General features: G+C 37.4%; 1 protein-coding gene across 1 annotated transcript in view; it reads right to left on the reverse strand.

Moving 5' to 3' along the window:
* The window catches only part of LOC103781634 (dynein heavy chain 5, axonemal-like), a 162,369-nt gene that overhangs the window by 99,441 nt on the left and 35,358 nt on the right, over positions 1-27,570 (reverse strand). The window contains 15 exon segments of the mRNA XM_008949354.1: positions 1,079-1,266; positions 8,289-8,467; positions 11,141-11,313; positions 12,902-13,048; positions 14,638-14,853; positions 15,255-15,383; positions 15,584-15,850; positions 19,050-19,203; positions 19,311-19,510; positions 20,867-20,995; positions 21,321-21,432; positions 24,741-24,903; positions 25,944-26,080; positions 26,980-27,098; positions 27,258-27,570. The exon segment at positions 27,258-27,570 is cut by the window's right edge and continues 8 nt beyond it. Coding sequence (XP_008947602.1) covers positions 1,079-1,266; positions 8,289-8,467; positions 11,141-11,313; positions 12,902-13,048; positions 14,638-14,853; positions 15,255-15,383; positions 15,584-15,850; positions 19,050-19,203; positions 19,311-19,510; positions 20,867-20,995; positions 21,321-21,432; positions 24,741-24,903; positions 25,944-26,080; positions 26,980-27,098; positions 27,258-27,570 — 2,626 coding nt within the window.

The raw sequence follows: 27,570 nt of genomic DNA on the forward strand, positions 1-27,570 counted from the left end.
TTTGGCAAACACAGAAGCATGAGCCATGCCACAGAGGGTAACTCGAGTACCTCACAAGTACACATCACTACACAGCTGCCTGAATACTGCAGTTCATGAAGTACCTGCTAGCACACGTTATTTAGAGATGCCCAAGACACACAGGCATCAACACACAACCACTTACAGGTCTTTTTGGAGCTGTTCTAAATGGTTAACTCCTCAGGGTCTTGATAGTGTTCCAGTGCTGGAGGCTGCCATCCCGTGTGAGCATTTGCAGGCCATTTCAGTGCCAAGTCAGTCAAGCACTGCAAGCCATTACTGAGCATAGTTTAAACTAACGGATCTGACCTTGCACTGAAGATAGCTAAGTCATTCATGTGACTACTGCATGGCTCAGTTGTGACAACAGTAGTTGCTGGCAGTGATAACTTCCTAAACTCTTCCACCTTTTTCCAAACTGCCTTGCTACTGGCCTTTGTATGCCACTAATTCGCTCTCTTTTTCAAATTAAAGAGGTAACATTAACATCTTTTCAAAGGCAGGAAATCTTAAAAGAAAGACAAATGCTTCTATTTTGCATTCTGAGTACTTAGCCCACATTTTTAAAGTATTCTTACACTTTCCTGTTTCTTTGCCTCCTGCACAGGCAACCACAGGTAAATCTTCAGGAGGCCAATGAACCAGAATGAGGATGGTTTCCTTCATGCTGTCATATAGAAGAATTGTGGTCAAAAGTTCTTCACAGGTACTGAAATACTGAGCAGATTAACTACAGTACACCTTGCAGTGGTCAATTACTCCTGCTTTACTTTGACACACTTTGGCTAAAAATATGAGAGGGTTTGGTTTAGTCTCTACCTGTCAAAAGTTCAGCTAAAAAAAGCCCTTAAAATATGTAGTTAATGATAATTCCATACTTCCAGTTCTAAGTTTTAGTTAAAAATATGGGCAAGAGAAAATATCACCATTGTTATTTGATCAAATTATTGTTCAAATTGTATTCACTATTTTCTAACCAACAGTTCCAATTATTTCAACAGGGAAATTTGAACAGGAAATTAAAACAGAAAGATTTTGCACAAATTCACACACATACCATAGTCAGAAATATACCAAATTCTCTGTCCATGTCAACAACATCACCGTCAGTGAAAGTGAACTGAGGTTTCTTATTTTTCTTACACTGAAGTACAATGTATATCTGCTGAGCAGCTACTGATAAAACGGGAAGTTCAATGCGGTTAAATTCATCAAAGCAGCCCCATGCACCTGACTGGGCTAAACCTAAGAGAGCAAAAGGAAAACTTTTTGTTAAAATATTGAATCAAACCAGAATAATTCATATATAAAATATAACATCTTCTGTACAACTTAATGTAACGAAAAGAATGGGGAGTATGAACACAGAGTAAAATGACATGTAAAAACTCAGAATAAATCGAGCTTTGCATTAATAACACCCAGAAAACCAGCTACCCCTTGAAAGAAAGACATACAAACTTCTTTACAAAGAATCCTACACTTTACAGTAGAAAATGTTCAATAATACTATAGATAGCACCTAGTAGCATAAACATGCACATTGCACCGAAAGTCATGTAAGCAGGGGGTGAAACTATCAAAGATGAGCTTGAGAGACACCTACCTAAGTGAAAAGCACAGATTCAAATCAGAAGTCACTTCATTTGTGACAGAAACTTTGTAGCATTTTATAACCATTCATAGGTCAGAAATCGTTGGAGAATAGCATCCCCCTATTCCAGAGAGAGGAATCTGATGTCACACTTACAACTGTTATTTGGAACAGGCCATGGAGTTCTAGACAGATGTTAGTATTCCTAAACATGAAATTAATGTCTTTTGGGAAAGTCAAGTACTCCTTCTTCAGTATCATGTTAGCAGGATCGAAATAGGAGAGTCTTCAGTGGCAGCTTTCCAGAGCAGTAGTGGGAAAGCTACACAAACCTCTGCTATCCCACATCCGTTTCACTAGAGACAAAGGACAGTAAGTGTACGCAGGAACTTCACAGATGCCATCTCCTCCCTTCTCAAAGCCCACACTGGACTAGTATTTCCCATTGCCTGAGTCCAGCAAGGACCTGGATCCATACTTTAACTGGTGCTACAAAGGTTCAGAGATGTTTGTTTCATTCCCCTGGGCTGGTGGAGCTCCGTTTGGCTTAAGCAGTTTGAAGGCAGTGCTAAATGCAGAAATAAAGCACTTGTCCAAGAAGAAGCATTTGTGTGTTTGCAGTGTGGAAGAACTACGCACAGAGCTCACCCGAATCCCCACACTTTATATGGCAATGCCTACAGCACTGATAAAATAAAGACAAGCTAATGGAAGAGAAAGTACTCAAAAATCTATACTAACACTATTAATACACACTTTATCATTTTGCCTTTTTTTTTGTTTTGTTTTGTTTTGTTTTTGTTTTTTGTTTTTGTTTTTTATGTTTTCTCTTCTGTTGTCTTTGCTCTGGCCTGTTCTGCTCATACTGTCCTTCCCCCCTCTCTTTTACTGTTCCTTGTCTGATTGTCTCTTGCTCTTTAAGATGTTCCTCTAGGAACTCTCATCTTACTCCAAATCCCTCTGACGGTCCTTTTACATTTCTCTTCTGCCCCTCTTCTACTCTGTCCCATGTTCTACTGTGATCAGCTACCATAGCCAAAACAATCCCTATCAGTTATCACAAATAGTAAAAAAAAAAAAAAAAAAAATCTTATGTTCATTTTTTACCTTTTTTCATGCCCACTAACAACTTCTTTTAATATAGTTGCATTGATTGGTCTTTTTTTCCACATATAATTTTGCAAGAACTCTTCAACAAAATTAGTGGAGCCACACCAGATCAAAAAACAATGGCAGTACAGCTAAAACTGGCTCCTTAAAATTTGATTCAGCCAGGGTAACACTGCAGATCTCCCATGACACTCTGTACAATTCCATATGTAGAATGATCTTTTTCCTAAACTGCTTCTAAGCTATTTCTGTGATATTTCAAGGAAAAATCATACTCCAAAAGAAAATAATTTGAAGATAATAAAAAGTCACATGGACATAATTATAAAATTTTAAATAAATATATAATATCGCAAAAGTAAATGGAATATATACAAATACCACAAAGCCATAAAAAACAAAGATTAAAGTAATTCTGTACACAGGTACCAAATTTAAAACATGAAAGGCTTAATCCTACTGTCTTTAAAAACAAATGAAAAATGTTCTTTGACTTCACTGGTGTGGCAGCAAGATATTTAACTACTATTCTCCCTCTCGTATGAGGAAAATCAGTGCCCTGGATGCACCAGTAGGTCTTAGCTGGCCTGACCAGCCCTACTTAGGGCTTCTACCCATACTCTTTAGCCTCTATTTCAGGAGCTCCATTTTAGCTCAGGCAGGTCTCAGCTACGTTGCATGTAGGGCTGGGCACAGCCCTGTCTCCTGTTATCCTGACTTGCTGACTGAACTTCCTGGAGGACTCCAGAACTATTCATAGTTACCTCCAGCCCTGCCTCTCGCTGTTTCTGACTGAACTTCCTAGACAGACCCTGGACCCAGCTTGTTTTCACCTTATCTGATGGTCACTGAATAGCTGATGGAACAAGGTGTCACCAACCCAGCCTGCTCAGGCACAATGGGATGTGCCCTGGTCAGTGAAGTCCTTGACCCTGCCTGAGTGGTGGTCACCTTGGGTTCCTGGCTTATCTTCACTCCTGAAGCTGCCCCATTCTTGCTGCTCCCTGATAAAAAATTACTGCAAAAATACATTTGAGTCCTTTTGTATGTGTGTTATATGACTAGTTATATGACTACTAGGATACATTCTAAGAAAAAAAAAATATTTCTACTGTGTTTATTAAACATGAACATCTACCCTTTGGGATGCAACAAAGAAAAGCCCTAAAGCTGGATATTCTTTGAAAAAGAAACTTCCTTCCATATAATAGTGTCTCTTACACTTACTATCTGTATATTAAAGGGGGTTGAAATTACTTTCTCCACAGAACAATGAGGTTCACTTCTAACCAAACATTTTTTCCTTGGGAAAGGAGAAAAAAAAAAACCAAACTAATCACTTGTTCTGTAATGCCACCTGCTGCATGGAGTTAGAAAACCTGACTCTCAGGCAAGGCCAATACCCCACAACTTTGGATACAGCTCCTGCAAAATTATTTCATTTTGGTGGTGTTTAAAAAGGATAAGGAAACACGCATATGTATACACCCACATACCCACACAAGTAACAGCACAGCAAGCAAACTGTCAGCTGGGGAAGCGCTTAGAAACAATGTAATTTTATTGTGCATGATCATACCGTGCATTACTTTCTGTCCCCACGCAGAACATATTATGGTAATCCAACACAGCCACAGAATAAAAGGAGAAAATAAAGAACAAGACCAAAAAATCTTTAACTATGTCTATGAAATGTGACAACCCCCCACCCCAATCAGTAAAGATGTTCTAGAAACCTGACCTTCACAAGATAAGAGAGCCACACAGAACAGTTACTCCCCCCCCAGAAGAACTTGCAGATGCATCTCTGCAATGTAGTTCCATGTCAGTGACCCTATGAATGTACACAGCTGGGTAGCCTGACAGTGACTGCTACGTTTTGGCCACAGACCCCAGTGCACAGGGCCCCAGACACAAAGGAGGTATGGTACAGGCTACTGTGACAACCCTTGTCCTGCCAGGTGACCCAAAAGGCCAGGTGATAACACTCTACGTGCTGTTACACACTGCTGTATTTGCTAGTATTTGGTAATGACCCATAGCACCAGCTGAAGTGATAAGTCTGGAAAAGGAAACATTGGTCATAGAGTACAAAGCCTATCACAGACATGGAATTCTGAAGAATTTCTCAGTGTGTACACTAAAATACATAGTATGTTTCATGAGAACTTTCTTTTCAGTCTGCATGAAAGCACTTCTGCAGCTGTGAAGAACTGTCCTGCTTTTCCATTCATATGCACTAAAGAATCTTTCCCAAAACTCGCTGTTCTCCTATTAAACCAAAAATTTCCTTCTGTGACTTCATTATATCCACTCTTCAGGAAATACCAGGCATCTTAAAGACATTTCAGTATAAAAATTGTGACTCCAAGCTAGACCCTTTCAAGTTACAAAAATAAGTTCAAAGCAACTAGTGCCCTTCACAAATGAAAGCATCAATGACTTACATAAGAACAGAATCTTGCTTTTCCTCCCAGACACACAACAGTCTGATGAATGGTGAAAAAAAGAAATAAATCACTCTATTCAGGCTCTGTTCAGCTGGATCTATCATCTAATTTCCAAGCAGATTCTCAGAGAATTAGGCCACTATCCCACTAGCAAACTGACTAAGGTAAGCAGTCACAGGCATCATGGTTGCCTGAGCACCAATTTGTTGAGTTTTATACACATCTTCTCTGACTGATATTGAACACCAGCATGCCGTCTAATGAGGCAGCCAGATAACAAGGACACATTACACAGTACTGCCTGGCTTTTGTCACTTAGGATAGTATTACATGGAAAATGGTCAGCTTATAGAAAAACAACAGAAGACAGAAGCTGAGCCCTGAAACTCATCTCATGTTCTTAGACACAGAAATTGTGCCCAGTTTTACTAACAGAAGGCAATGACAAGCTGCAGTTATCACTACAGCCTCAATCTGAAATGACCAAGGATAAGTTACCAAAGTGGTCAGGATAAGAAGGCAGAAACAACATAAGGATACAGAGGCTAGACATCTGAATTGGCCCAAGTCATGAACAGGTTACTACGAAGAAGTTAAATAACCAAGGACTCAGGAAGAAAGGTGGTAACATAAAGAGATACAAACATTCTCACAGAAGGAGCAGAGAGGAAAAAGACAACAGCTTGGTGAGATCAAAGATAAACCCACTCCAAGAAGAAACAAAGGCTGACATCCTCCCTCTGGACTGATGACTGTAGGTACAGCAAAGATCCAGCAGATGACTGTGCTGGGTGTTAAAAGCATTTTGAGCTCATTCAGGCAGCAAGATGGTCCCAGACCTTTTCTGGTTATTAGCAATGAGTAAAATAAAATTTTGACACTAAAAGCGTGCACACCCCATAAAAGACATGAAACTAAAAGTTGGCCCAAAGATCTGGGGGTTGCAAGAGTTGCTTTGGCAAACTTGTGAGCTAGACTGAAGAGATTGCAGCTAGTTCAGTTTCTAGCTTAGAAATGTTAGTCTGTTTGTTTGGTATTATATAAATTGAGCAGCTCTCCATAGCTCCTGGTAACTAGGTAACTATCCTCTCTCTTGATAAGTGACAATCTGGCCTTGGCTATAAACCACAGTGTTTACCCCAGGTAATGACTATAATAACACAATCTATTCAGTACAGAAGTCATCAGCTTCTACAGAAGTTTAACCTACATCCTAGCATAATTTAATGGGATATTATGAAACCTGTCTTCTGCTGTCATTGCTCACAGGAACATCAAGCCAGCTTCAGCCTTTTCTAAGGCAGGGGAGTAAAGCCTTCATTCAGCTAAAAAGACCAAACATAAATCTAAAGCTAAAAGATTATTTAATAGTCTGCCTAATGCTTTAAATGAAGACTGTGATCAAATTTTCCAGTCTTGCAGCATTACCAGAAGTTCTAGCTAGAAGAGTGGGACCAGTTCAGGACTGGGGATTAAGTTCTCCCAAGAGCTAAAGATGGTCACTAGCTCTACCATTCACTGCTTCTGTATTTACTGCACCACCTCAGATTCCTGGTATGGAAATGATGGGGCTGCTCCAGCAGGGAGCACTTATCCTCTGATTGTAGCAGTGTCTCCCTGACTGCTTTCTCCAGCTAGTCTGCTTGCTCCAGGCTGGCTCCTTACTGCAGCTCTAAGGAGGGAAGTCCCCAGTGGGAGGGAAAGCAACAGACATGAGCACACCAGAGAGAGAGAAAGAGAGACTATGAGACAACAGTGCCTTTTCAAAGCTCAGCGTGTCTCTTCTCTCATGGCTCAGGGCTCAGAGGAGTAAGAGATGGAGGTTGGCTGAGGCAGAGAAAGCAAGAATGGAAATGTTTCCCTCTTTTTCACATTCTTATAAATGGAGCTAATGTGTTCAATTAGTGAGAAGCAGGGCATTCTTCAGACAGCTACAGAACTTCTGAGTCATGATTAGGAAAACTGGCTAAACCATTTTTTTCCTTCTTTCTCTACTTTAATTTTTCCTATTTCCCTCTTTTTAATATAGCCATTAAAGAACATTGACAAGTTAATGAGGCCTGAAAATATCTGTAGAAGAACAAAGGAGCTAGGAGAAAGAGCAGTAGTCCAGTGAAGTCAGCACAAGTACTGCTTTTAACTCAGTTCTTTACAAATAAGTACTGTTGATCTTGATCTAACTCAGCCACAAACAAACCCAGTAAGACCACAGAAGAGATATGAAAAATCTTTTCACAACTAAATACAAATCACCTTAATCCAAACCTTGCATACCTTTCAGGCTTTCTATCACCATTTGAAAAGATAATTAATTCATTAAGAATTATCTTAAATACGAAGCCAAAGACAAAAGTTACTTATATCTAAATTTTGGCCAGCTTTGCTGGCTTATTAATTAAAACTAGAAATGATCTCCAGGTTATATTTTGACCTTCAGGAGATACCACGACAGTGAAAACAATGTTTATGATACCTTGTATTAGATTTAAGAGCCCACCATTCACAGAAAATTGTGGCATTCTCTAGTCTGCCAGTCCATAAAACCAATAGTAGCTATATACAAGAAAACAGACATAATGGAGTCCACAGATATTGCATCACATGATCATTGTTTGCAAAACTGACAGCAAAGCTCTGCTTAGCATGAGAAGTTATCAGAATTTAACCACTTTCTTGTTTTCCTGGTTTCAAAAAAGTTCTAGAGTTTGAAATAAGACACTGCAACAATCTGCATGTTTCCCTTCCTCACATAATACCATTAAACTTCATATTTGTTAGTCTTGCTTGATACAAAAATGGCAAGGGAGGCTCTTCCCTTGGGATGGGTGGGATAGAGACGTAAAGAAAATCAGTAGAAAGGATTAAAATAGAAAAGTAAAAGGAGACATTGATAGCAAACATCCTCCAAGAATATAAAAAAAAAAGACTGGGAAGCATGCATGAAGGAAAAATTAGGAAAAAAAAGGAGAAATAATCAAATATTAGGAAAAGTTGATGAGCACCTGGAAATAAGAGGAAATGGAGAAGACAATATCATACTAATCATTGCTAACTCACAAGTGAAGAGGCAAAACCTTACGACTCTAAGATGAACAGACCAGATTGTTTCTTACCTTTATAGATACGGCCGAGTCCTCGGTAGTCCATTTGGTCTGAACAATTGAAAACAACAACATATTTTCCCAGGCATTTGCCCATGTCTTTAGTTGTCTCTGTCTTCCCTGTCCCTGCGGGTCCTGCTGGTGCACCACCCATACTCATGCCCAGGGCCTGTGCCAGAGTGATGTAACACCTAGAGACAGAACAAACAAAGATCTCTATTCATCTTATTCTGCTGCTCACTACTTGAAGTCCACTAATGTAACCACAATAGCTGTATCACACAGAGCTGGGGAAGGGGCAGAAACAGGCACGCGGCCATCTGCCCAGTCCTCAGTCAGCCCCTTTGCACACTGTGAGGCTGAGTTACCAGGCACCACCTTTGCTCCACCTGCAGAACAGCAGAGAAGCATGCGTCCAACACAGGGAGGACTGCAACAGCCCAGGAAACACACAGGCCAATTCTAAACACCTAGTACCAGAATACTGCAGTACTGTGATTTTCTCACAGTCCTCATACGCCCTCCCTCCATGACTCAGCCTCATTCTGCAGCATCCAGACCCACTGTGTTTCTGACATTTTTCCCATCTTCTCACTCTCTCCCCAGAGCACACAAGATGGGTTGTCTGATCTAGTAATAGGAAGGTATAGAGGCTGGAAGCAGCTCCTGTTCTTGCCATTTCCCTATCAGCATGTCAAACCAGGGCAGTGCTGCCAGTCACATGAAGCCTTGGAGTTCCAGGAGGAGAATGGACCAGAGGGAAGACTGCAATGGGAAATGGAGAAAGAAGAGGAAAGATTCATGAATCCTAGTATCATCTTCTGCTTCAGCCTGTGTTCTGGGTGGACATCCTCAGAATTAAGTCTCAGCCTCCCCAGATGGTGTGGAGACTATTGAAGGGTATAGAAAGACTGTTGTTCTAACCTACAATGCTCCAAAATCCCAGTAAGCTCATTTTAACACTGGAATAGCTTTATAATATATCTGGAGAGAGAAAATGGGCTGAGAAAAAACTCAAATTATACCAGCTAGTATCAGTTCCTATAAAATAACACAGTACTCATTCTAATATAATAGCAGTAATAATGCTTTATCACCTTATTACTCAGTAATCAGTTAACAGGCACTCCATTTACACAGAAAAAATAGCCCTCCTACCAATTTTGCTACTGAAAACGAGGTAAGGACAAACCATATACATAGTACAAGTCCTAAATAGAACATCCATTTCATTTTTTCATATCTGCCATGACATGGTCTGCATCTGACATGATGTTTTGGAGCACTCAATTTCAGTCCCATTATCTTAATGTGATGTACTACCACCAGTGTGTATTTATTATGTGCTTTGGGAATCTTTCTGAACACAAAATCATTAGCCAAACAGCACTTGACTCCAAGCTGATTAACGGCAAGCAAAGATATCATTACCTGAAAATTGTCAGAAGCTCATACAAGTCTGCATAGCAATATTAAATATATTAAAATGAAAAAAAGCCTAGAAAGGGAATAAAATCCATTCTTATGCAACACTGCTTAGGTACATAAGTTTCCCATGCCAACATTAGAAAACATCTCTGCTTCAAATAGTCTCAGTATATGACAGTGGATAGCCACCAGTCCCTGCAGCTCTGTTCAGCTCTTCTAGGTTTGCATAAAAACAGATACTGCTGTTCTTTTTTTGTTGTTATTATTATAGATCAAACTCATTAATGACAATATTTTTCTTCAATAATGACACCCTGCGCTTGTTTTCATTCTTGTGTGTCATAGCACCTTGAATCAATCCCCAGCCAATTAGGCTGCATTTTAATTCTGTGAACAAATTTTGAATGACAACATTTTCTTGATACTGTCTCTCCCAGTGGGCAAAAATACTGTCTGCATGGCAGTGCTGCCATACCCGCTGATCAACTGCATGGTTACTCCTGCAAACAGCTCTCTATCTAGCATAGGAACAGTAGGATACATAACAGAAATTGGCAGACATGTTACATATTAAAAACCAGGTATGCAAGGGTTTGGGCTCTCTTATATACCTCACCGAGCATAATTTTAGTTCGAAAATTGGCAAAAGTCTGAAATTTCACTAGTAGATAAAATCTAGTAGCACAGATTGTGAAAAGACAATTCCAACAATAACTCAATGGCCTGCAGCCATTCTTCACACAGCAAATTACTGAATATGCACAGTATTTTGACACTCCTATCCACACTTAGAAGAACAAGCTCTGGCAAAGCAAATACATCTGCCTTTTGCCTAGCTGAAGTACTACCAAGTACTTTAGGAAAATATGCATCCAATGGAGTTTGTGCTGTGCTGTATTGCTAACACTCCAGCAACAAAAAGTCTTCCTTATGCTTTGCCCGCAGAGCTTTTTCTCTGTGGTCCTGTAATTCTCCATAGGCCTTGCTTAAAGCCATATTTGCACTAGTTATTCAATCCTATGTCCTGAGTTACTATTTTTTCTTCTAGGGTGACTTCAAATGAATCACTAGCCATAATCCCAAATTCTCACGCAACTACTAACTCACTGCAAGCAGCAATATACCAGTTTTTAGATCCACTTTGTTTAAGGTGGTGAAGTGTATGACATTCAGGTGTATTCATCTTGAGCACAAGTAACTTTTTCAATGCCTACCACAGCACATACAGCTCAAGCAAACACAAAGAGAAGACCTCTCCCAGGTGTGCCTGCTTTCACTAACTGAATATATAAGCACTGGCCTCTGCTGTTCACCAGCGATATTGCAGCACTATAGAGCAACCATAGAAAATTCAGACTCAAGAAAGTTAAAGGAATTGAGTCAAAGGAATTAAGTCTTAGCTACAGTAGTATGCATTGCATTCTTTTTAAAGCTACCTGTCAGTCAAGGGAGTTATAACAAGCCTGTCTGTACACCCGAGGTATTCGTTGCAGTAAGTGAACTCTACATCAGTGATTTGGACAACACATTTATCCAATTCCTCAAGAAAATAAAATCGAGACTGTTTTTGCCATTCAAAATCAGATGGAGATTTGATGTTCATACGCACCTATAATGGAAAAGAATAATTATTAATACAGAAAAAACAGTATAACAAGTTAATCTTCAGTTCCATACAGAAAAAAGTCTACTATGCATACATTCAAGAACTGTAAGAAAGAGCACAGAATCTCTCAAGAATCAAGATATCAAGAATCATGTTTTCAAACCTGTCTATGACATGCTCTGAACTTTTAGACCAATTTGATTTTCCTCTGAATTGTGCATAGAGATTGTAAATTGTGTCTTACAGAGATATTGAAGAACAATGATGGGAAACTTCATTAAAAACTAACTAATAATACTACTTTTAACGCATGGTATCTGTTGCCATTACTTACAGAAATACTAAATTGTCGATGCTTGAATATATTGTATATGTGCTTATGTGTTTCTTTGGGATTTATTTTTTCAGTATGAATTTGTCACATACAGATTTGTGGCAGATTAATAGATCTTGATTCATTATTTTTTGGACATGATCTCAAAACCACTGGCCTCTTAGGGAATTTGTAGTCCTGATTACCGGCACTTCTACTTCTACTTCTACTTCTACTTCTACTTCTACTTCTACTTCTACTTCTACTTCTACTTCTACTTCCTTTCAATCACAAAAGGATGTGCTTAGCAGAGAATAGAATGTTTTGAGAGGAAAGGATAATATTAAATGTAGCAATTACGAATCCTTTCCCCAGTTTTGAACTTGCCTCTGATTTTTTATTTCACATACAGACCCTTTATATTGAACCCATTTTCTCTGGTTTAATTTTTTTATAATGACATTAATTGATAATGAAATGTCTAATTAAGAAAATAATTATTAAAAAAAAAATAAAATTAGAGGCAGAAGATAAAACCCCATGCCTACCTTAGAGCTGGCAGTTTTCTTTCAAAATTTCAGTATTTTTCCACACAATTTTCTATCTTTCTTTACACATGCACTTCATTTTTGTCTTTCTAACATACATGCATAATTTCAACAATGCAGTATTGAATTACTGACCTTTGCATCATGTAAGCTTTTTGAAAGGTATTTTAGTTCCATTTTTATAATTATAGTTTCATGTATTCAACATACTTATCTAAAAGAAGTCTGATGCAACTCAATTATAAAAAAAAATCAAATATCTGTTCTGGTTATTGTTGATATTCTTTTCAAATATATGGAGCCTCACCACTTTAGCCTTTGAATAAATATACCTTAAATCAACACATATGTTGGTCTGGATATCACATGATTGATAGCAATACTAAAAGGATTTTTCTTCCATTTACATTTCAATTATGTAATGTATTAGATTTTCAATTTGAGAGAACAGTTTAATTTTAAAAATTAAAGTCTTGCTCATAGTGAATTTGTGCATGATGGATATCAACAACCATTTTAAAAACTGAGGTCTGAACCTATGAATATACCTATATATAATTCACCCTTATCTCTGCATGATGTTTATAGGAAATCAAATCTGATATGCTACATCACACCATTAATGTTGGAGCTACTCAAAGAAAACTGAGCGTGAGATTTGTTTATAATTTTTTTACATGTGCAAAAATTTGCACACAAAAAGTCCCCTTAAAGGTTTCCAAAAACTTACCAAATCATCAAATATATCCTTCTGGTGCACATGAATGGTGATTAAGGTTTCATATTTTGTGCGTTCCATTCTTGTCAGATTGTGTGTTGTCATGTCAATCAAATCATTTAAAAGTTCCAAAAACTTCTGGTTTGTTCTGTGCATTACCTTTTCGACATACCAAGAACAGCCATATTAATACAAACATCATTTATTCTTCCAATGTTTAGAATAAAAAAAAAAAAAAATCTGCAAATATATGTGGCCATGACATCTATGGTCTGCTTTGTATTTATTAGGCTTGGAATCCTAAATCTGAATTTGCAGGCTGCCTTCCATGCACGTAATCTTAGCCCAAGAGAGTATTGTATCTAGGTGAACAGGTCACACCATAAGATTTGATTCCAAGACTGTTGCTCCTTCTACTACACATTACATCTTCAGCTGATTACATCTCTGTGTATTTTGAGAAGCATCAGTCTCTGGTTTTGGGTACTGTACATCAGCCCAAACAGTATCTGCTCTTTAGGAGGAGTTCTATCACTCTTCTACCCAGAAGAAAGAGAGAATTTAGTGTAAATTTAGGTTCCAATGCAAAAATAATAATTGCTTTTGTGGCACCAGATTCTATTACAAAATGTCACACAACACAATACTGACTTATGTAAACAGCATAAGACTCTGTTAGTGATGTTCCTGGTACAGAACAAATTATAAAGCACTGAGGTTTCAGAAAGGGCAGTTCACATATACTCCTGTTCCAAATATGAGAACAATCACACTGGTTCTCTGTAAATACATGCAAAGCCCAAAATTCACAGTTTACTGAGAAAAAAACACTGCAAAACTAATGCAGAACTTAACAACATTCCCACTCCCAAACACACACATAGAGTTCATCCCAAAAAATAAACCAAAAGTTGTTTTCTTGTTAATGTGAAAGAATCATTGTGTCTAGCTAGTATAACCGGAGTGGACTAAAAAGAAAAAGGTCTATGCCCTTTAAAACTTTGTACAAAGCAGAAAATGTAGCACTAAATGGTCTTTTCCATAGTCTACAGTCTTTGTTTTCATTCAGTATCAAAGTGGAGCATGGTACTGTTCCCCTGCAATTACTTTTCTGGTAGGATGGTGTTATGAGTTCCTAGTCCAATCCCTCTGTATATTCTTGATTAATGATAATTTGCAGTTCTTTAGTTCACACCCTCTCCTTCCCCCTTCATAGATTCAGTGCTAGTAGTAGCATCTTTGTGTTAACAGTATCTTCTCTATGTTTCAAAACAAACCAGCACCTCTTGAAATGGTTTCTATTCTTTCCCTTCCCTAAAAAAGAGCTCATCAACTGAAGAATTTAACACACTCTGTTACAGTAGGCAAAGGCCCATGAAGCACAGTTATTTCTTCAAATTTTGGGAGCTCTTCTTTCTTTCCAAATTTGATTTTGGGAAAGTAATGGGATAAGATTCCCTATAATCTCAAACTGAGAAATTGTCCCTTCCCAAAGTGACTGTGCTAACAGAACAATAGAGAAGATGACAGGTTTAGAAACAATTCTAAAGCACATGCTAGGAGGTGATGAGGAGGTGTAAACTCTTAACACATTTTTTACCATTCTGTCTTCCTGCTAATCTATTTGTTATTCTCGTCACTTAACAAGTATTTTGTCCTTTTTGCTACACATTCCTTTTATTTTTTCACAATATGTACTGTTCCAAACAATGTGGTTAATTAATCCCCAAAGATTCATTAAATACTACCTTTTTATCTGTTTTGGTACTGTTCAGTGCATTCTCTGCATCTCTGGTCCAGATCATTTGAATTCCCAGAAGTCCTATTTGTGCAGGAAACATTGCCTGAAAGTCATACAGCTTAAATCCTGAATCGTTAATGGCCATTGATGCCTGTCTAATGATATTGTGGATTGTTTTCCTAATCCCATTCAGCAGCTGACCTAACCAGAATTCCACATTGCCCTGAAACAAACAAGAAAACACTTTTAAAGAATTAGGTTATGAATAATTCAGGAGAAGAAAAAGCCCTATGTGACTTGTTTCCCAGTCCCTCATGTTCCCATTTCCCTCCTTGTTATTCTCTATATTTTAAATGATTCCTCTCCTCCTTCTGCTCCACTGCCCTTCTAGAGATCTGTGATGCATTTGGCACTTTACACCAGTACTGCTGAAAAAAAACAGGTAAAGTAATAGTTACACAATGACACAAACGTCCTGTCCTTTCTGGCCTTTGCTCTCCTGTTCACACTGGAAGGTTTTCATTCAGCTAGTCAAACAATAGCATGATGCAATACTGTTGGTCTCTAAAACATCAATCTACTTTAAATCAAGTCATGAAAAACTGCAATATATACTTGCATTACCTGAGCTAAAACTGGTTCAATAATATTGACCTGTTCACCTTCTTGAGATTCGAACAATAAGATCTGGTCGTAGTTTTTTTCATTAAATCCCACTCGGTTAACATTGTCAAACAAACTTAATAAATGTGCCTACAATAGAATCAGAAAAAAAAAAAAGTCCATAAAATGATCTGATATAGCATTCTTACTTTGCCTTTAAATCCTGTATTAGAAAACTCTAGAAATCTTTCCGTAAGTGAAAAAAATTCTCTCAGCTGAATAACCAAATCCTCTGTGGTACTCACTTACTGATATTGACTATAAGAACATTATTGCTTTGTTACTTGTACCTGAATAGTATGGGAATCAGATGCTTGACCAAGTATTTCCAGAAGAACGGGGTCAGATACAAAAAAAAATCTTGGAAATATTAACCGTTTTTTTTCCAAATATCCAGTCAGTGATTTCTGACAGATTTCCAATTGTTCCAGCAAATGTGGTAACAGCTGTGCCAAAGTCTCATCTCCAACACAGCACTGCACGATGTTTGATGTTTCATGGGCTCTCTGCATAATTCTCTGCCATGATTTATCAATGTTCTGAAATCTTCTGGCTTCCTGGAGTACATGAAAAATACATTAGCTCTTCCTCAGGTTTGTCAAATTCTACAGACTAAATAATTCCATGAGACAAGGTAACAGCTTCATATTTAAGTTGCTGTTCAAGTCTTCTTTGCAGGACTAATGTATGAACATTTATAGGCATGCTTATAATGATCAGTGCTCTTAATGACCAGAGTTCAAACTGCGAGAGTACAATGGGACAGTTCTGGAAATGTCTTTTACTTCATGTTGGGCACCAAAATTGTCCATATAAAAGGATTACAACACACACCAGAAAACTCAAACAGCAGTTTTCTCAGAAATGAGTCTTCCTAGTAGCAATACACAGTCATGTCACAGCTTGCTCCATACAAGTTATGAGGAGCAAGTTCATAGAATCATAGAATTAATTGGAAGGGAACTTATAGATCATTTAATCCCAATGCCCCTGCCATCAACAGGGACACCTCCCAGTAGGCCAGGTTGCAGAAGACCTGGTCACACATCCAGTGATGGTGCATCCACAACTTCACTGGGCAACCCATCCCAGTGTCTCACCACACACAGAGTGAAGAACTTTCTCCTTACATCTACCCTCTTCCAGTTTGAAGCCATTACCTGTTGTCCTATCATTACAAGCCCTTGTAAAAAACTCCCTCCCCAGATTTCCTTTAGGCCCCCTTCAGATACTGGAAGGCCACAAGAAGGTCTCCCCAGAGCCTTCTCTTCTCCAGGCTGTGCAGCCCCAACTCCCTCAGCCTCGCCTCGCAGGAGAGGTGTTCCAGCTCTCTGATCATGCTCATGGCCCTCCTCTGGGCCCACTTCAACAGGTCCATGCCCTCCTTGTGTTGGGGCTTCCAGAGCTGGACACAGTAGTCCAGAGAAGAGGGGGAGAATTACCCTCCTCAACCTGCTGGCCACGCTTCTTTTGATGCAGCCAAGGATACAGCTGGGGCTTTCTGGGCTCTGCTTGCACATTATTGGCTCGTGTTGAACTTTTCATCAACCAGCACTCCCAAGTCTTTCTCCTTGGGACTGCTCTCAATCCATATTCCAACCTGTATTTGTGCTTGGGATTGCCCTGACCCCAGTGCAGGATCTTGCACTTGTCCTCATTGAATTTCATGATGTTGGAATGAGCCCACTTCTCAAGCTTGTCATTGCCCTTCTTGATAGCGTCCTTTCCCTCCAGCATGTCGAGTGCACCACACAGCTTGGTGTCTGCTGCAGACCTGCTGAGGGTGCACTCAATTCCACTGTTGTCCACAACTCTTTCAAAGAGTCACTAGTAGTAACACTTGATGAGCAAAACCAGTATAAATAGTCTGAAGTTGTCACACTTGTAATTTATTGTAGGTGAAGGGTGACAAATTCTCAAACCTGGGAGCTTGAGAATAAGTATTTTTCTACACTGGGTACACTGACTTTAAAAACTCTTCATCTGCAACAAATGAAACATTAATGGAATCACCATCCATTTGTCATTTGTCAGTCACAAGACAGGATCATACCCATGGCACTCTTGAAAAACATCTGTCTGTCCTGTGTTAAAGATGCTCAGCAATGGAGATTCAGAAGTCTGTTCTGGCAATCTTTGCTACTGGTGACTGTCATAGTATCTAAGCTCAATCTTTCTTGTGTGTACACCAATTACTTCTCATTATATTCATTGATAAAAAAAACATATTGTTTTCTTCCTCTTGAGAGGAACCCTTTTTTTTTTAAAGCTTATCATATCTTCTATTAATTTTTTTTCTCTTCAGGCCAAACAAGGCTAATTTATTGAATCTTTTATTGAGCATCATCCTTCCTTGATAGTTCCTCATTCTTACTATCCTCTTATATGCTCTCTCAAATTTCTCTATGTGTTTCTTCTGCCAAACCCAGGTACAACGTTCTACTTGTTGGTTATTGCTCTTTATGAATTCCAATTTTCTGCCTGCATTTTACACACCAGCAATCTAAACCTCATTTTCCGATACTGTTTTTTCTATCCACAAATCTTGTTGCCCACCCTAAAAACAAACAAGATTTGTTTGAACAAGTTTTGCACTGATGGTTACTCATCTACTTGTTAACTTCCAGATGCTTACAGACAGTTATTTGTTGCAGTACTCATCCAGGAATTGTAATTAAGCCCACTCATCTATCATTACTCCTCCATCAAGCTGTTCTCTCTCCTCCTAATTTAAAGACAGTCACCACATTTGCTTTTTCCCAGAATATTGGTTCATGTAAGAAGTGGCTACTTGTAAGAAGTAGCTTTAGAAGTTATAAAATGCCTCAGCTGTGCTGCAGCATTTGTTCATCTGCAAAAGCTGTTCATTGATTCTCTGATAAGCATAATAATATAAACATATCTCATGAACTAAAAAAAAACCCTATTATTATCTTATATTTAATAACGTTTAAGAAAGCTTTACTTAAAAAAATGAATGCTCATTTTGGAAATTGTAAGCCTTTAATTATTAAAGATGTGGCATGAAATAAATTTGTATTTAATGATTTCCCAATAATTGTGGGTTTGCTAAGTTACAGCATTGGTTGATCCACTGCTGCTAAACTGTGGTGTGTTAGAACTGCATGAAAGCCGCTAATTAGGAGACACAACAGAGATGATGGCTTGTTCTGGTATCTCTCTCCTGCAGGAAGTCAGATAATTCCTTAACTCTTTTTCAGTTGCTATCACAGAAGGTCATAACTGCCTTTGAAGAGACTGCAATAGCTCATACAGATCAGCCCACATGCAGCTGCCTGGGTCTCGCAGCATCTCTCTGTGGGACTTCATTACACTGAGTCCTAGTGAGTACAGAAGTCTTACAGAAAAACTGTCATTCAATTATAACATAATTTAGAGCCTATAAACATGTGCACACAGGGGAATAAGGATGTTTCCATATTTGTCAAAAGTGATGAATCAGTTTTGTACCATTAAACAGTCCTGAGCTCTGCACTGTCATATGATTCAATAGCATTGCAAGCTGACAGGAAGGTTTGAGCCTGAATTACCAACAATCCAGTTCCTGTAGGTTTGACCAGGTTTGAAGCAGTTCAGCTGGACAGACTCTGGTTTGCCAAGCTGCTTGTGAACTGCCTATGTGCAGCCCACAAAACTTCCATGCATTATACACATAGGCCAGGTAACTCTGTGATGTGGCTGATCTCTTGGTACAACATATTGCCATGAACATATTTTTATCATAAATCAACATACTTGAGGCAGCTGTTTTGCAATGTCTCCACCAACAAACACAGCTTCAAGGTAAATCCAGAGGTTTTGTACAGTAATCCAGTTTTCAATTATCTCTGCAGTATTGCTCAGCTTCTGAACCCACTGCTGTATAGTGGACTTAAACGGTGCATTATATCTGTACAAACATGAGTTAAAGGGAAAAAGAACCTAAGATGATCACTTTTTTTAACTTCTGGATTTGATTAGATTTACACAATATGTTCATTTATTAATTTTTTTTACCTGTTGCTCATGAGCGACCCCAATATCATGAGGCTGTCTTCCACCAAAGCTATTTTCTCCAATGTATCTGAACCTTTCAGAAGGAGTTCTCCTCGAGTTTTGAATTGGCCAAAAGTGAAAGCATGAGTATTCCATTCACTGATTACATGCTTCAGTTTTGCTTCAATATCCTTTTCTTTAACAGCACTGATGCAGATATCCTGTGTAAAAATTAAACGAGTAAATTATGTTCCTCTAAGGCTAATATAAGGCACACTTACAAAGACAATTAAAATTCATTGACTAGATCCAGACTTCAGTGTAGGTTCTAGCTAATGAAAATATACACTGAAACAGCTAAAAATTATTACCTTACAAACTAGATTGTATTATAGTACTTCTTGTGACTCGAACATTTTATGGGCCATACTCCATCTTCACTAGTACTAGCACCTTGCACTCTTGAAAAGTCACTGTCTCAGAGAACCTGCAGGCAGAATTTGCCTCTCTGTAGGTTTTAACACTTGAAGTCATATATTCCTCTTGAGGGGTTTAAGAAAAATACACATTATCAAACAAAACCAACAAACAGTCCAAGAACAGAGCATACATTGAAAACATGGCTGTCTGCTACTTCTTCAGGACAGGACTGTCATAAAATTGGTTACCACATCAGAGAGAAAAGGAGTAGCTACTCAGATTGGACTTCAAGTTCCAGTTCAGGAGTATATTGAATTCCATCACAGGTTTAAAGTCTTTCCTTGAGTGTAAGGCTGTAACCCTGAACCTTTCACCTGGCTTAAATTCTTGTCTGGAAAATGAGTACAAAAGAGGTTTGATTTAATGTTTTTGTCTTAGATGTGTTCCTTTTTGGGACAAGACAAGTCTGGTTACTACTCTGGAGGGACCACAGATTAAGCCAAGTGACAGCAGAACTGAATTTAGAAACTGTTGGGGTTTTTCTTTCTTTATTTGTAGTTGCACTTTGTTCTTGCAAAAGGTGATGAGCACTAAGCTAATGTACTTGCTAGATAAGTACTGGTCCCACAATGGTGGGGGGAATAGCTTTGTACCTTGTGCATACTACATAAGCCTTCTCATCTTTCCATGCTCTTGTGAAGAGTCACTTTTGAAAGACAAAAAAAATCTTGTTCTCCTTTAATCCTATATCCTACACTTCTACTGTGTTCCAAGGATTTTGAACACTTAACAGGATCAGACTAACACCAGCTATTTTTTTCTCTTGGATAAGACATTTAAAAGGCAGAAAAAACACAGAAGTAGGAAGACCCTAAAACAGAAGGATGACAGAATCACACTACTCTTAAAACAACAGCATTCCTTCTAAGGAAGGATTAGTGTAATACCATCTCTCCATTTAATCCTTCTCCAGAATAAAAAGGAAATAAACTAACCATCACTGCTAATACCAGCAATCAAACTCCATTCTTGAAAAGAATTATCCAACTAAAGCCAAATTTTTTAATGCTACAAAGCTGACTAGAAACAGGATTTCACAAGCACAGAGCTCCAGATCACAAGTTATTCATTAAAAACAAACAGAAAAGTGCACGAACCTCAATATCTTCTTTATATTTTAATAAGGGGGCATCCATTATGTTTTTCAAAGAGAAATTTTCAGAGTCAACATCAAAGTGATGCCCTGTTACTTGTGCAATTCTTTCCCAGTGTCGTGACACCATTGCCTAGAAAAGTCCATAGGAAATAGGGAAGATTTTAAAAAATTTACTATTTCTAGGACCGGAATGATCACATACTTTTGCACCACATCTGTTAAACAAATAGAAGAGTCTTGACTTAAGTTCCCTTGAAAGCATTGTTATTCTAAACGTATTATGAAGTCTTTAGTTTTACTTTTCTGTAACTAAGGCTAACTTCTTTTTTGCCATAAATATATCTGCTGTTAGCTATAAAAAAAGAATTATGGAAAGAATCTTATAGTCATACAACATAGTCTTCAACAGAGTGTTTCAAGTGAATCTTATCTCCAAATTATTATGCTAAACATACTTTGTTTGCCATCATTTCAAGCAAAGGACAGCTCTCTGTGAAGTCATCAATTTTTTTTTTTAGGTCTTGAAAAGCTTGCCATCCCTTCAATGCTTTCGGTAACTTACGGATTCTTTAAAAAGCACAGAAAAAGAAGAAATATATTATTCTTAATAATCATAACCCACCATTTAATAGTACAATATATTCTCATTTTTTAATCAGTGGAACAGTAGACTGTAAATAAAAATTCAATTGCAAGCTACCAAAATAATATATAGCTGGTTGTTTCTAACTGCAGGCATGAAATACTGCTAAAGGCAATAAAAATCACACTAGAATGGTCTGGTTTCCATTTCTATTTCAATTTAAATTAAAGGAGGTTAATTTCATGTGCAAAACCATGTCTGAACTTAAGTTTTTGCAGTGTCATTGTTTTATTAAAAATTTGAAAATGCACCTGATTTTGTAAGGGAAAAAAAGGATTAAACAACATATTTTTCCAAGCAAAATGAAGTGCATCCTGAACTAAAACTGACCTGCTTGCAAAGAGAAAAATACCTCCTTCCAATGAAATGAGTCCCATTTTATATCTAGTCTGTATGAAAGATATTTAAAGAAAAATCTTCCTTTATGCACAATTTCAAGATGAAAAAAAAATTGAAAATAAAGAACCTCTTGTACTGTGAATTGTCACAGCTCCACTTGCTTCTAACAAGTCATGTCAATTTTCACCTGCCGAAGCTATGGACCAAAGACTGACAGCAGTTCCCTTCCAGCTCAGTGTCAGAAATGAAAAGATGCATAAAACCAACCCATAACATAAAAATTTCTTTAAAGAAATCCCCCATTTCTCACAGCTCAAAATCAGACAGATCTGTCACACAAGGCTGGAACATGTGTGAATTCTTCACTGCTTGCTGGTAAGAAGTAGAAGAACATATGCATATGGTGATGGCAGTACACTAATCACTGTAGTCTTTCATCTCAAATCCAACAATAGATACTATTAAATATGCTACAGAAAAGCATTGTAGAATGAAAAATTATACTTGGCCATGTACCACGAAGGCGTTAAGAGGCAGTTCCTGCTGAAAAAACAAGTTCTTCCAAACTTTGTCTTAGGCTGACAATTGTCCTAGCTTGGTAATTAAAGCTAATTGAATTAAATTTTTTTATTCAGATGCCTTTTTTCTTTGCCTTGGTCGCAGCAATAGCTTCTAACAGCAAGTTCCATGAGTTACACACTGTGTTAAAAAACTACTCCACTGGTGAGGTATAAATTTTCTTCTTAAATTTCCTGGACTTTCTCTTTACATTGTATTACAGTAAGACATAAAGGTAAATTTATCTCTAGATGTTATTATAAACTTCTATAACACTGTGTTTTCTTTATATATTTATCCTTTCTCTTTTAAAATAGATTTCTTTTCACCTACAGTTATTCTTGTGATTCTTCTTCTAATGATTCTAGGTTTTCTATTATATTATTGTTTTTTAAAGGGGTAGCACAAAGGAACATTACAAATGCAGATCTTTACAATTATGGTAAACCACTAATTACATTTCCTGTATTCCCGCTCCTTTTGTAACATACATCTTACCATCTTAGTTATTTCTGAGGCTACCCTCTGCACACCATTTAAATTTCAAAAGAATAGCCTGATGCAAAAGCAAGCTTGTCAAAGGAAAGATAGTACTGGGTCAGACTTCTAAAATAAAATATTAACTGCCTATTGGTAATATAGTTCAACACTTGAAAGGGAAAAAAAGAGTCACACGAAGTAGAACAAGAAACACACAACTTTCAAAATTGTTTTCACACAAGGGCTTCCTTCAGAGTTCTGGGAGAAGGAAGTATAAAGAGGGTCTTACCAATCTGTAAAATATGATTAAATCTAGAAAAAATGATTACACAGATTCCAACATTCTACTGAAATGAGATCAAGACTTATAGTTACCGTCTAAATGTAGAAATATATTTCACATACATTCATGTTTACTATTTTTTTAAGTGATTGTTTTTTCTAATTAATGACTAGAAGACAGTTCATTCAATTTTTCCAGGAAAAGAAGAAAGTCTCCACCACAATCCTTGTAATCCTTGAGAGTCTGTACAGAAATGGACACTCTTAAAATGGTGACACACTCAAAATACCATATGACTAAAAAGCCTGACCACAAATAATTCTTCCTATGCTTTTTTAAGGTTCAGGGTGAGATGAAAAGCACAAAGTTGATCTCAATTTCATGAATAATAACAGAATGTAAGTGAAGTCTCTCTCTGGTCACACTGGAGAACCCAAAATCAAAAGCTAACCAGATCTAGTAGCAGAGACACATACTAGTTGCTTCAGATGAGAAGCTCTACAGAAGAGAAAGATTTTTATATTATTAACTTGTCTCAGCAGAACTCACTGAGAAAGTGATCAGAGCCACTGTGTAAAGCTGTGAAGAAAATGCTTATACAGAAATAATAAAAGAAGAAAGAAAACAGAGAGACTGTTCACATCTTTTTTTTCTTTTTCCAGTACTTATGCACAGCATTAAAATTTTGCACATTTATTTTCAAACTTTTGTATGTAATTTGGTTCTCATGTATATCCTGTAATTCCCATTAAGAGTAGAGCACAGACTGGTACACATAACTACTCTAAAGGAAGAGATGCACAGAATACTTAAGACCTACTTAGAAACTTTCCACTTTTGTATGTGACCAAGCTTCCCTTTTCTAGCAATTCTGTCCATACTCCCGTGCCAGGAATCACAATTCAGAAAAAGCTTTGAAAGAGGAACCAATACAAATTCTGTTGGTTCATGAGCCCCTGCCTCTGAGAGGAGTAACAAGCTGGGTGAGGAACTCTTACAGACCCATCCATGGCTGTTGAAAACCAAAGGTGCATCTTTGCCAGCGTAGCAGAAAAAATCCTCTGATTTTGGCAAAGCATGGTTTCACCTAATAGTTGTTTTGCATGTAATGTGGAAAACATTCTTCTTCTCAAACCTTATAAAAACCCCTCAAAATTTAGGCTACCTACCTTTGTTGAAACAATTTCAATCCATACAAATGCACAGAAACAGACTGTAACATCAAAATTTTGTCTAGCATCCCAGAGAAGATAATATGTGAAGATCAGCTATGAAGGTTATTTATGCTCATAAGCCCCTTGCCACTGGTTTATGTGCGTTACCCATAAATAAGCTACAACTTACCGTGCCAGTATATCCCAACAAGCCTAAAATGACGTCCAGACTGAGCTAAGTAAGGTCACATACCACCTGCATATTGGACCACAGTCTGTAACTAGTGTAGCTGTCCTGAGCACTTGAGCAAGTCTAAGCTTGTTATAAAGCAACAGAATTTTGTACCTCAGGGCCATTTTTGCAAGATAATTAACACAGAGAGCTGAAAAATCATATGTGTTTCAACAACTAACTTACCTGTTTTGAAAATCCAGAAGTTCATTGTTAATTTTTTCAATATTTAAATCATTCCAAAGAATTTCATTGTACCCATTGATATTAGCAGTAACTGAATTATAGAGACTGTAAAGTTTCTGAAGCAATGAAAGTTCACGTTTAGTTTTATGCAGTTCAGGATACTCTGTTTCAAATTTAAAGGAAGAATTTACTGAACGTTAATTAGGTACAATTGTATTCATGAACACAAAAATTACATGCATCTCTAAAATTGATATTTAATACATGTCTGAAATCAGACTTGCAGTCTGATTTTTGGATTGTTTTTAGTAAGACAAACCTTTCCAGCTACATTACATAAGACATCAGACTTTGATGCACAGTAATTGTTGATTGCTGAGTTTTTTATAAATATCCTTCTATAACAGTAGCTATAACCTTATAAGGGAAGGGCTGCACCTATCTGTGAGGAAAATAATGTTGAAAAAGAAGCTGAAATGGCAAATAAATACATTATAGTTTTATACAAGAACTAAAACATCCTCCATCTCAACTCACACTATTTACTTAAGAGGCAGAGGCTGGGGATACAGGGTGAGCTTTCAAAATGAAAATACAGAATATGTTACACAATAATAGTATTTAAAATGGACTTCCTTAACTGAAATGTTTACTTTCATCTTTGGGAATTCCTAGTTAAATACGTAGTGATTATTGCACATGTCTTCAGACAGGAAAATATAATGAATTTAACACGTCCAAATTCAAGTGCTTATCATACATTCTGCTGTAACTTCACACCACAGTCTTCCAAACTTGAAGTGTGTCTGACTAGGAGTCATAAGGATATTACAGATCAGTTGCACAGCCCAAGGGAATCCATTATACATGTGGAGCAGAGACAACCTGAGTACTTCAGCAACATGTTCCCCACATTGAAAAAGGAGGAATACAGACAGGAGATGCACTTAGCTCTGAACAGAAAAAGCAAGAGAGCTAAGCAGTTGGACCCTGACATACATGAAACAGTCAATATTTTTCCACCTGATGTTTATGTATATGCAGACTGAGAGCCAGTTTCACACAGCTGCTTTTCACAGGAAAGATAATAACTTACTGCAAGGAATTTTTCTACAATGAGCCCAGTATTGAATGGACTTAGAATGACCCAGAAGAAAAATGTAATAACCTAGAACCAGGCACACATATCCCCTGAGAAAATACCTGTGATAGGAAGACCAAATAATTCTTCCCCACCAGAAAAAGAGATATACTTCCTCCACAGTTCATCAAATTTGGCTTGAAAGATCTGTAATCTGTCACTTGCTTCATGTGGAGGAACATTCTCCACACTGGGGCCCCTGTAAAAAGACCAAAACAAATTCAGTGCAAGTATCAAACATACACATTTCACAAAGAAGCACAACAGAACTCAGACCTGACTTACTGAAAAAAATTTAATATTTTTTAACAGTGTTTTCTGGAATTTTTCACAATTGACACTAAAAGAGAAAATGCAAAGTATATTCAGTGCCCCAACATTACATATTGAGTAGTCCCTGAAGGAAAGCCCAATTTATTTTCTAGTAAAATTCATCTGGGTTACCATACATACTATAAACAGCTAAAAAGATCTACAAATGTTTTGCCTTTGTTATGTTCCATTTATTTTCTTCTGCAAAATACATTTTAATGATTATTTTCATTTATATTCTTACAAAGGGAAAGACAAAAGGTATATAATTCACAGATGAAAACTGTGGTAGCTGGTACCAGAACCATAATTAAGCACTCAAAAAAAATAACAGAAAATTTTTTAAAAAGCCAAAGTAAGCTCAGAAGTAAGACTGGGTAAGACACAGTGAACTTGCAAATACCCAGAACTGGAATCTCCACTCACATCCAAGGCACTACTTATATACTTAGTATGAAATATCTACTTAAGTGCTTTGTTGCACATAGAATCCCCATCATCCAAAACAAATTTAAAAAAAAAAAAATTTGGATCTGGCTTTAGAATTTCATATTAAAAAATTAATAAATTTGGAATTTCACCAACTCCAGCATTGAAATGATGGGATTTAATCTGTGACAGTAAGAGTGCTTCCCATCTTACATCATGCTGAAATTAGGTTGGTTTTTTTCAGGTGTCTTATATACATTGAGGCAGTGTTGTGTTTATTTTCTGAAGCCCTTTAGACACATCATTTTTGAACAATCACTAACAAAGCATAATTGTATTGCACCACAGGTCACCTACTTTTCCTCATAGTCTTTGTAAAATTCTGCAATATCAGTCTGGAATTTTTGAACACCACTCAGTAAATCTGTTTTCATGTCTGGCTGTGCCTTCAGCAGCAAGTCTTCAACCTGCAGTGCCTATATGCAGACAAAGAGGAAAAGCAGGTGTAAAAGAGACAGGGAAAAAGCACAGAGGTTTTATGCAAGAAAACAGTTTTGTTCTAGCATTTCAACATTAAAAAAGCTGACAATAACTTCATTATATATATGATTTAAGAAAGAATACAGCTATGATACCTGTGTGTTTAGGTTCTTCCAGGCATAAGCCAATCCATCAACTCTTTCTGTATTTCCATCTTGAAAGAGCAGATTGTGTTTATGAAGCACAGAATAAGATTCTTCTATAGGTCCGACTGTCATGTCAATTTTAATCTCATTCTCTCGAATTTCCTTTAGTGCCTCCATTGCTCCCCGTACATCATCAAGGTCATGAATAGGTCTGCTTAATCTCTTGCTAATATTTTCAATGAATGAATAGATTCTATCCATGTCTATAGCAGACTTTTTATTCAAAGCTAATCCAAACGTTCTTTGTCTGGAGCGGCATTCC

This window comes from Merops nubicus, unplaced genomic scaffold (genome assembly GCF_000691845.1).
Source record: "Merops nubicus isolate BGI_N331 unplaced genomic scaffold, ASM69184v1 scaffold501, whole genome shotgun sequence".
NCBI lineage: Eukaryota > Metazoa > Chordata > Aves > Coraciiformes > Meropidae > Merops > Merops nubicus.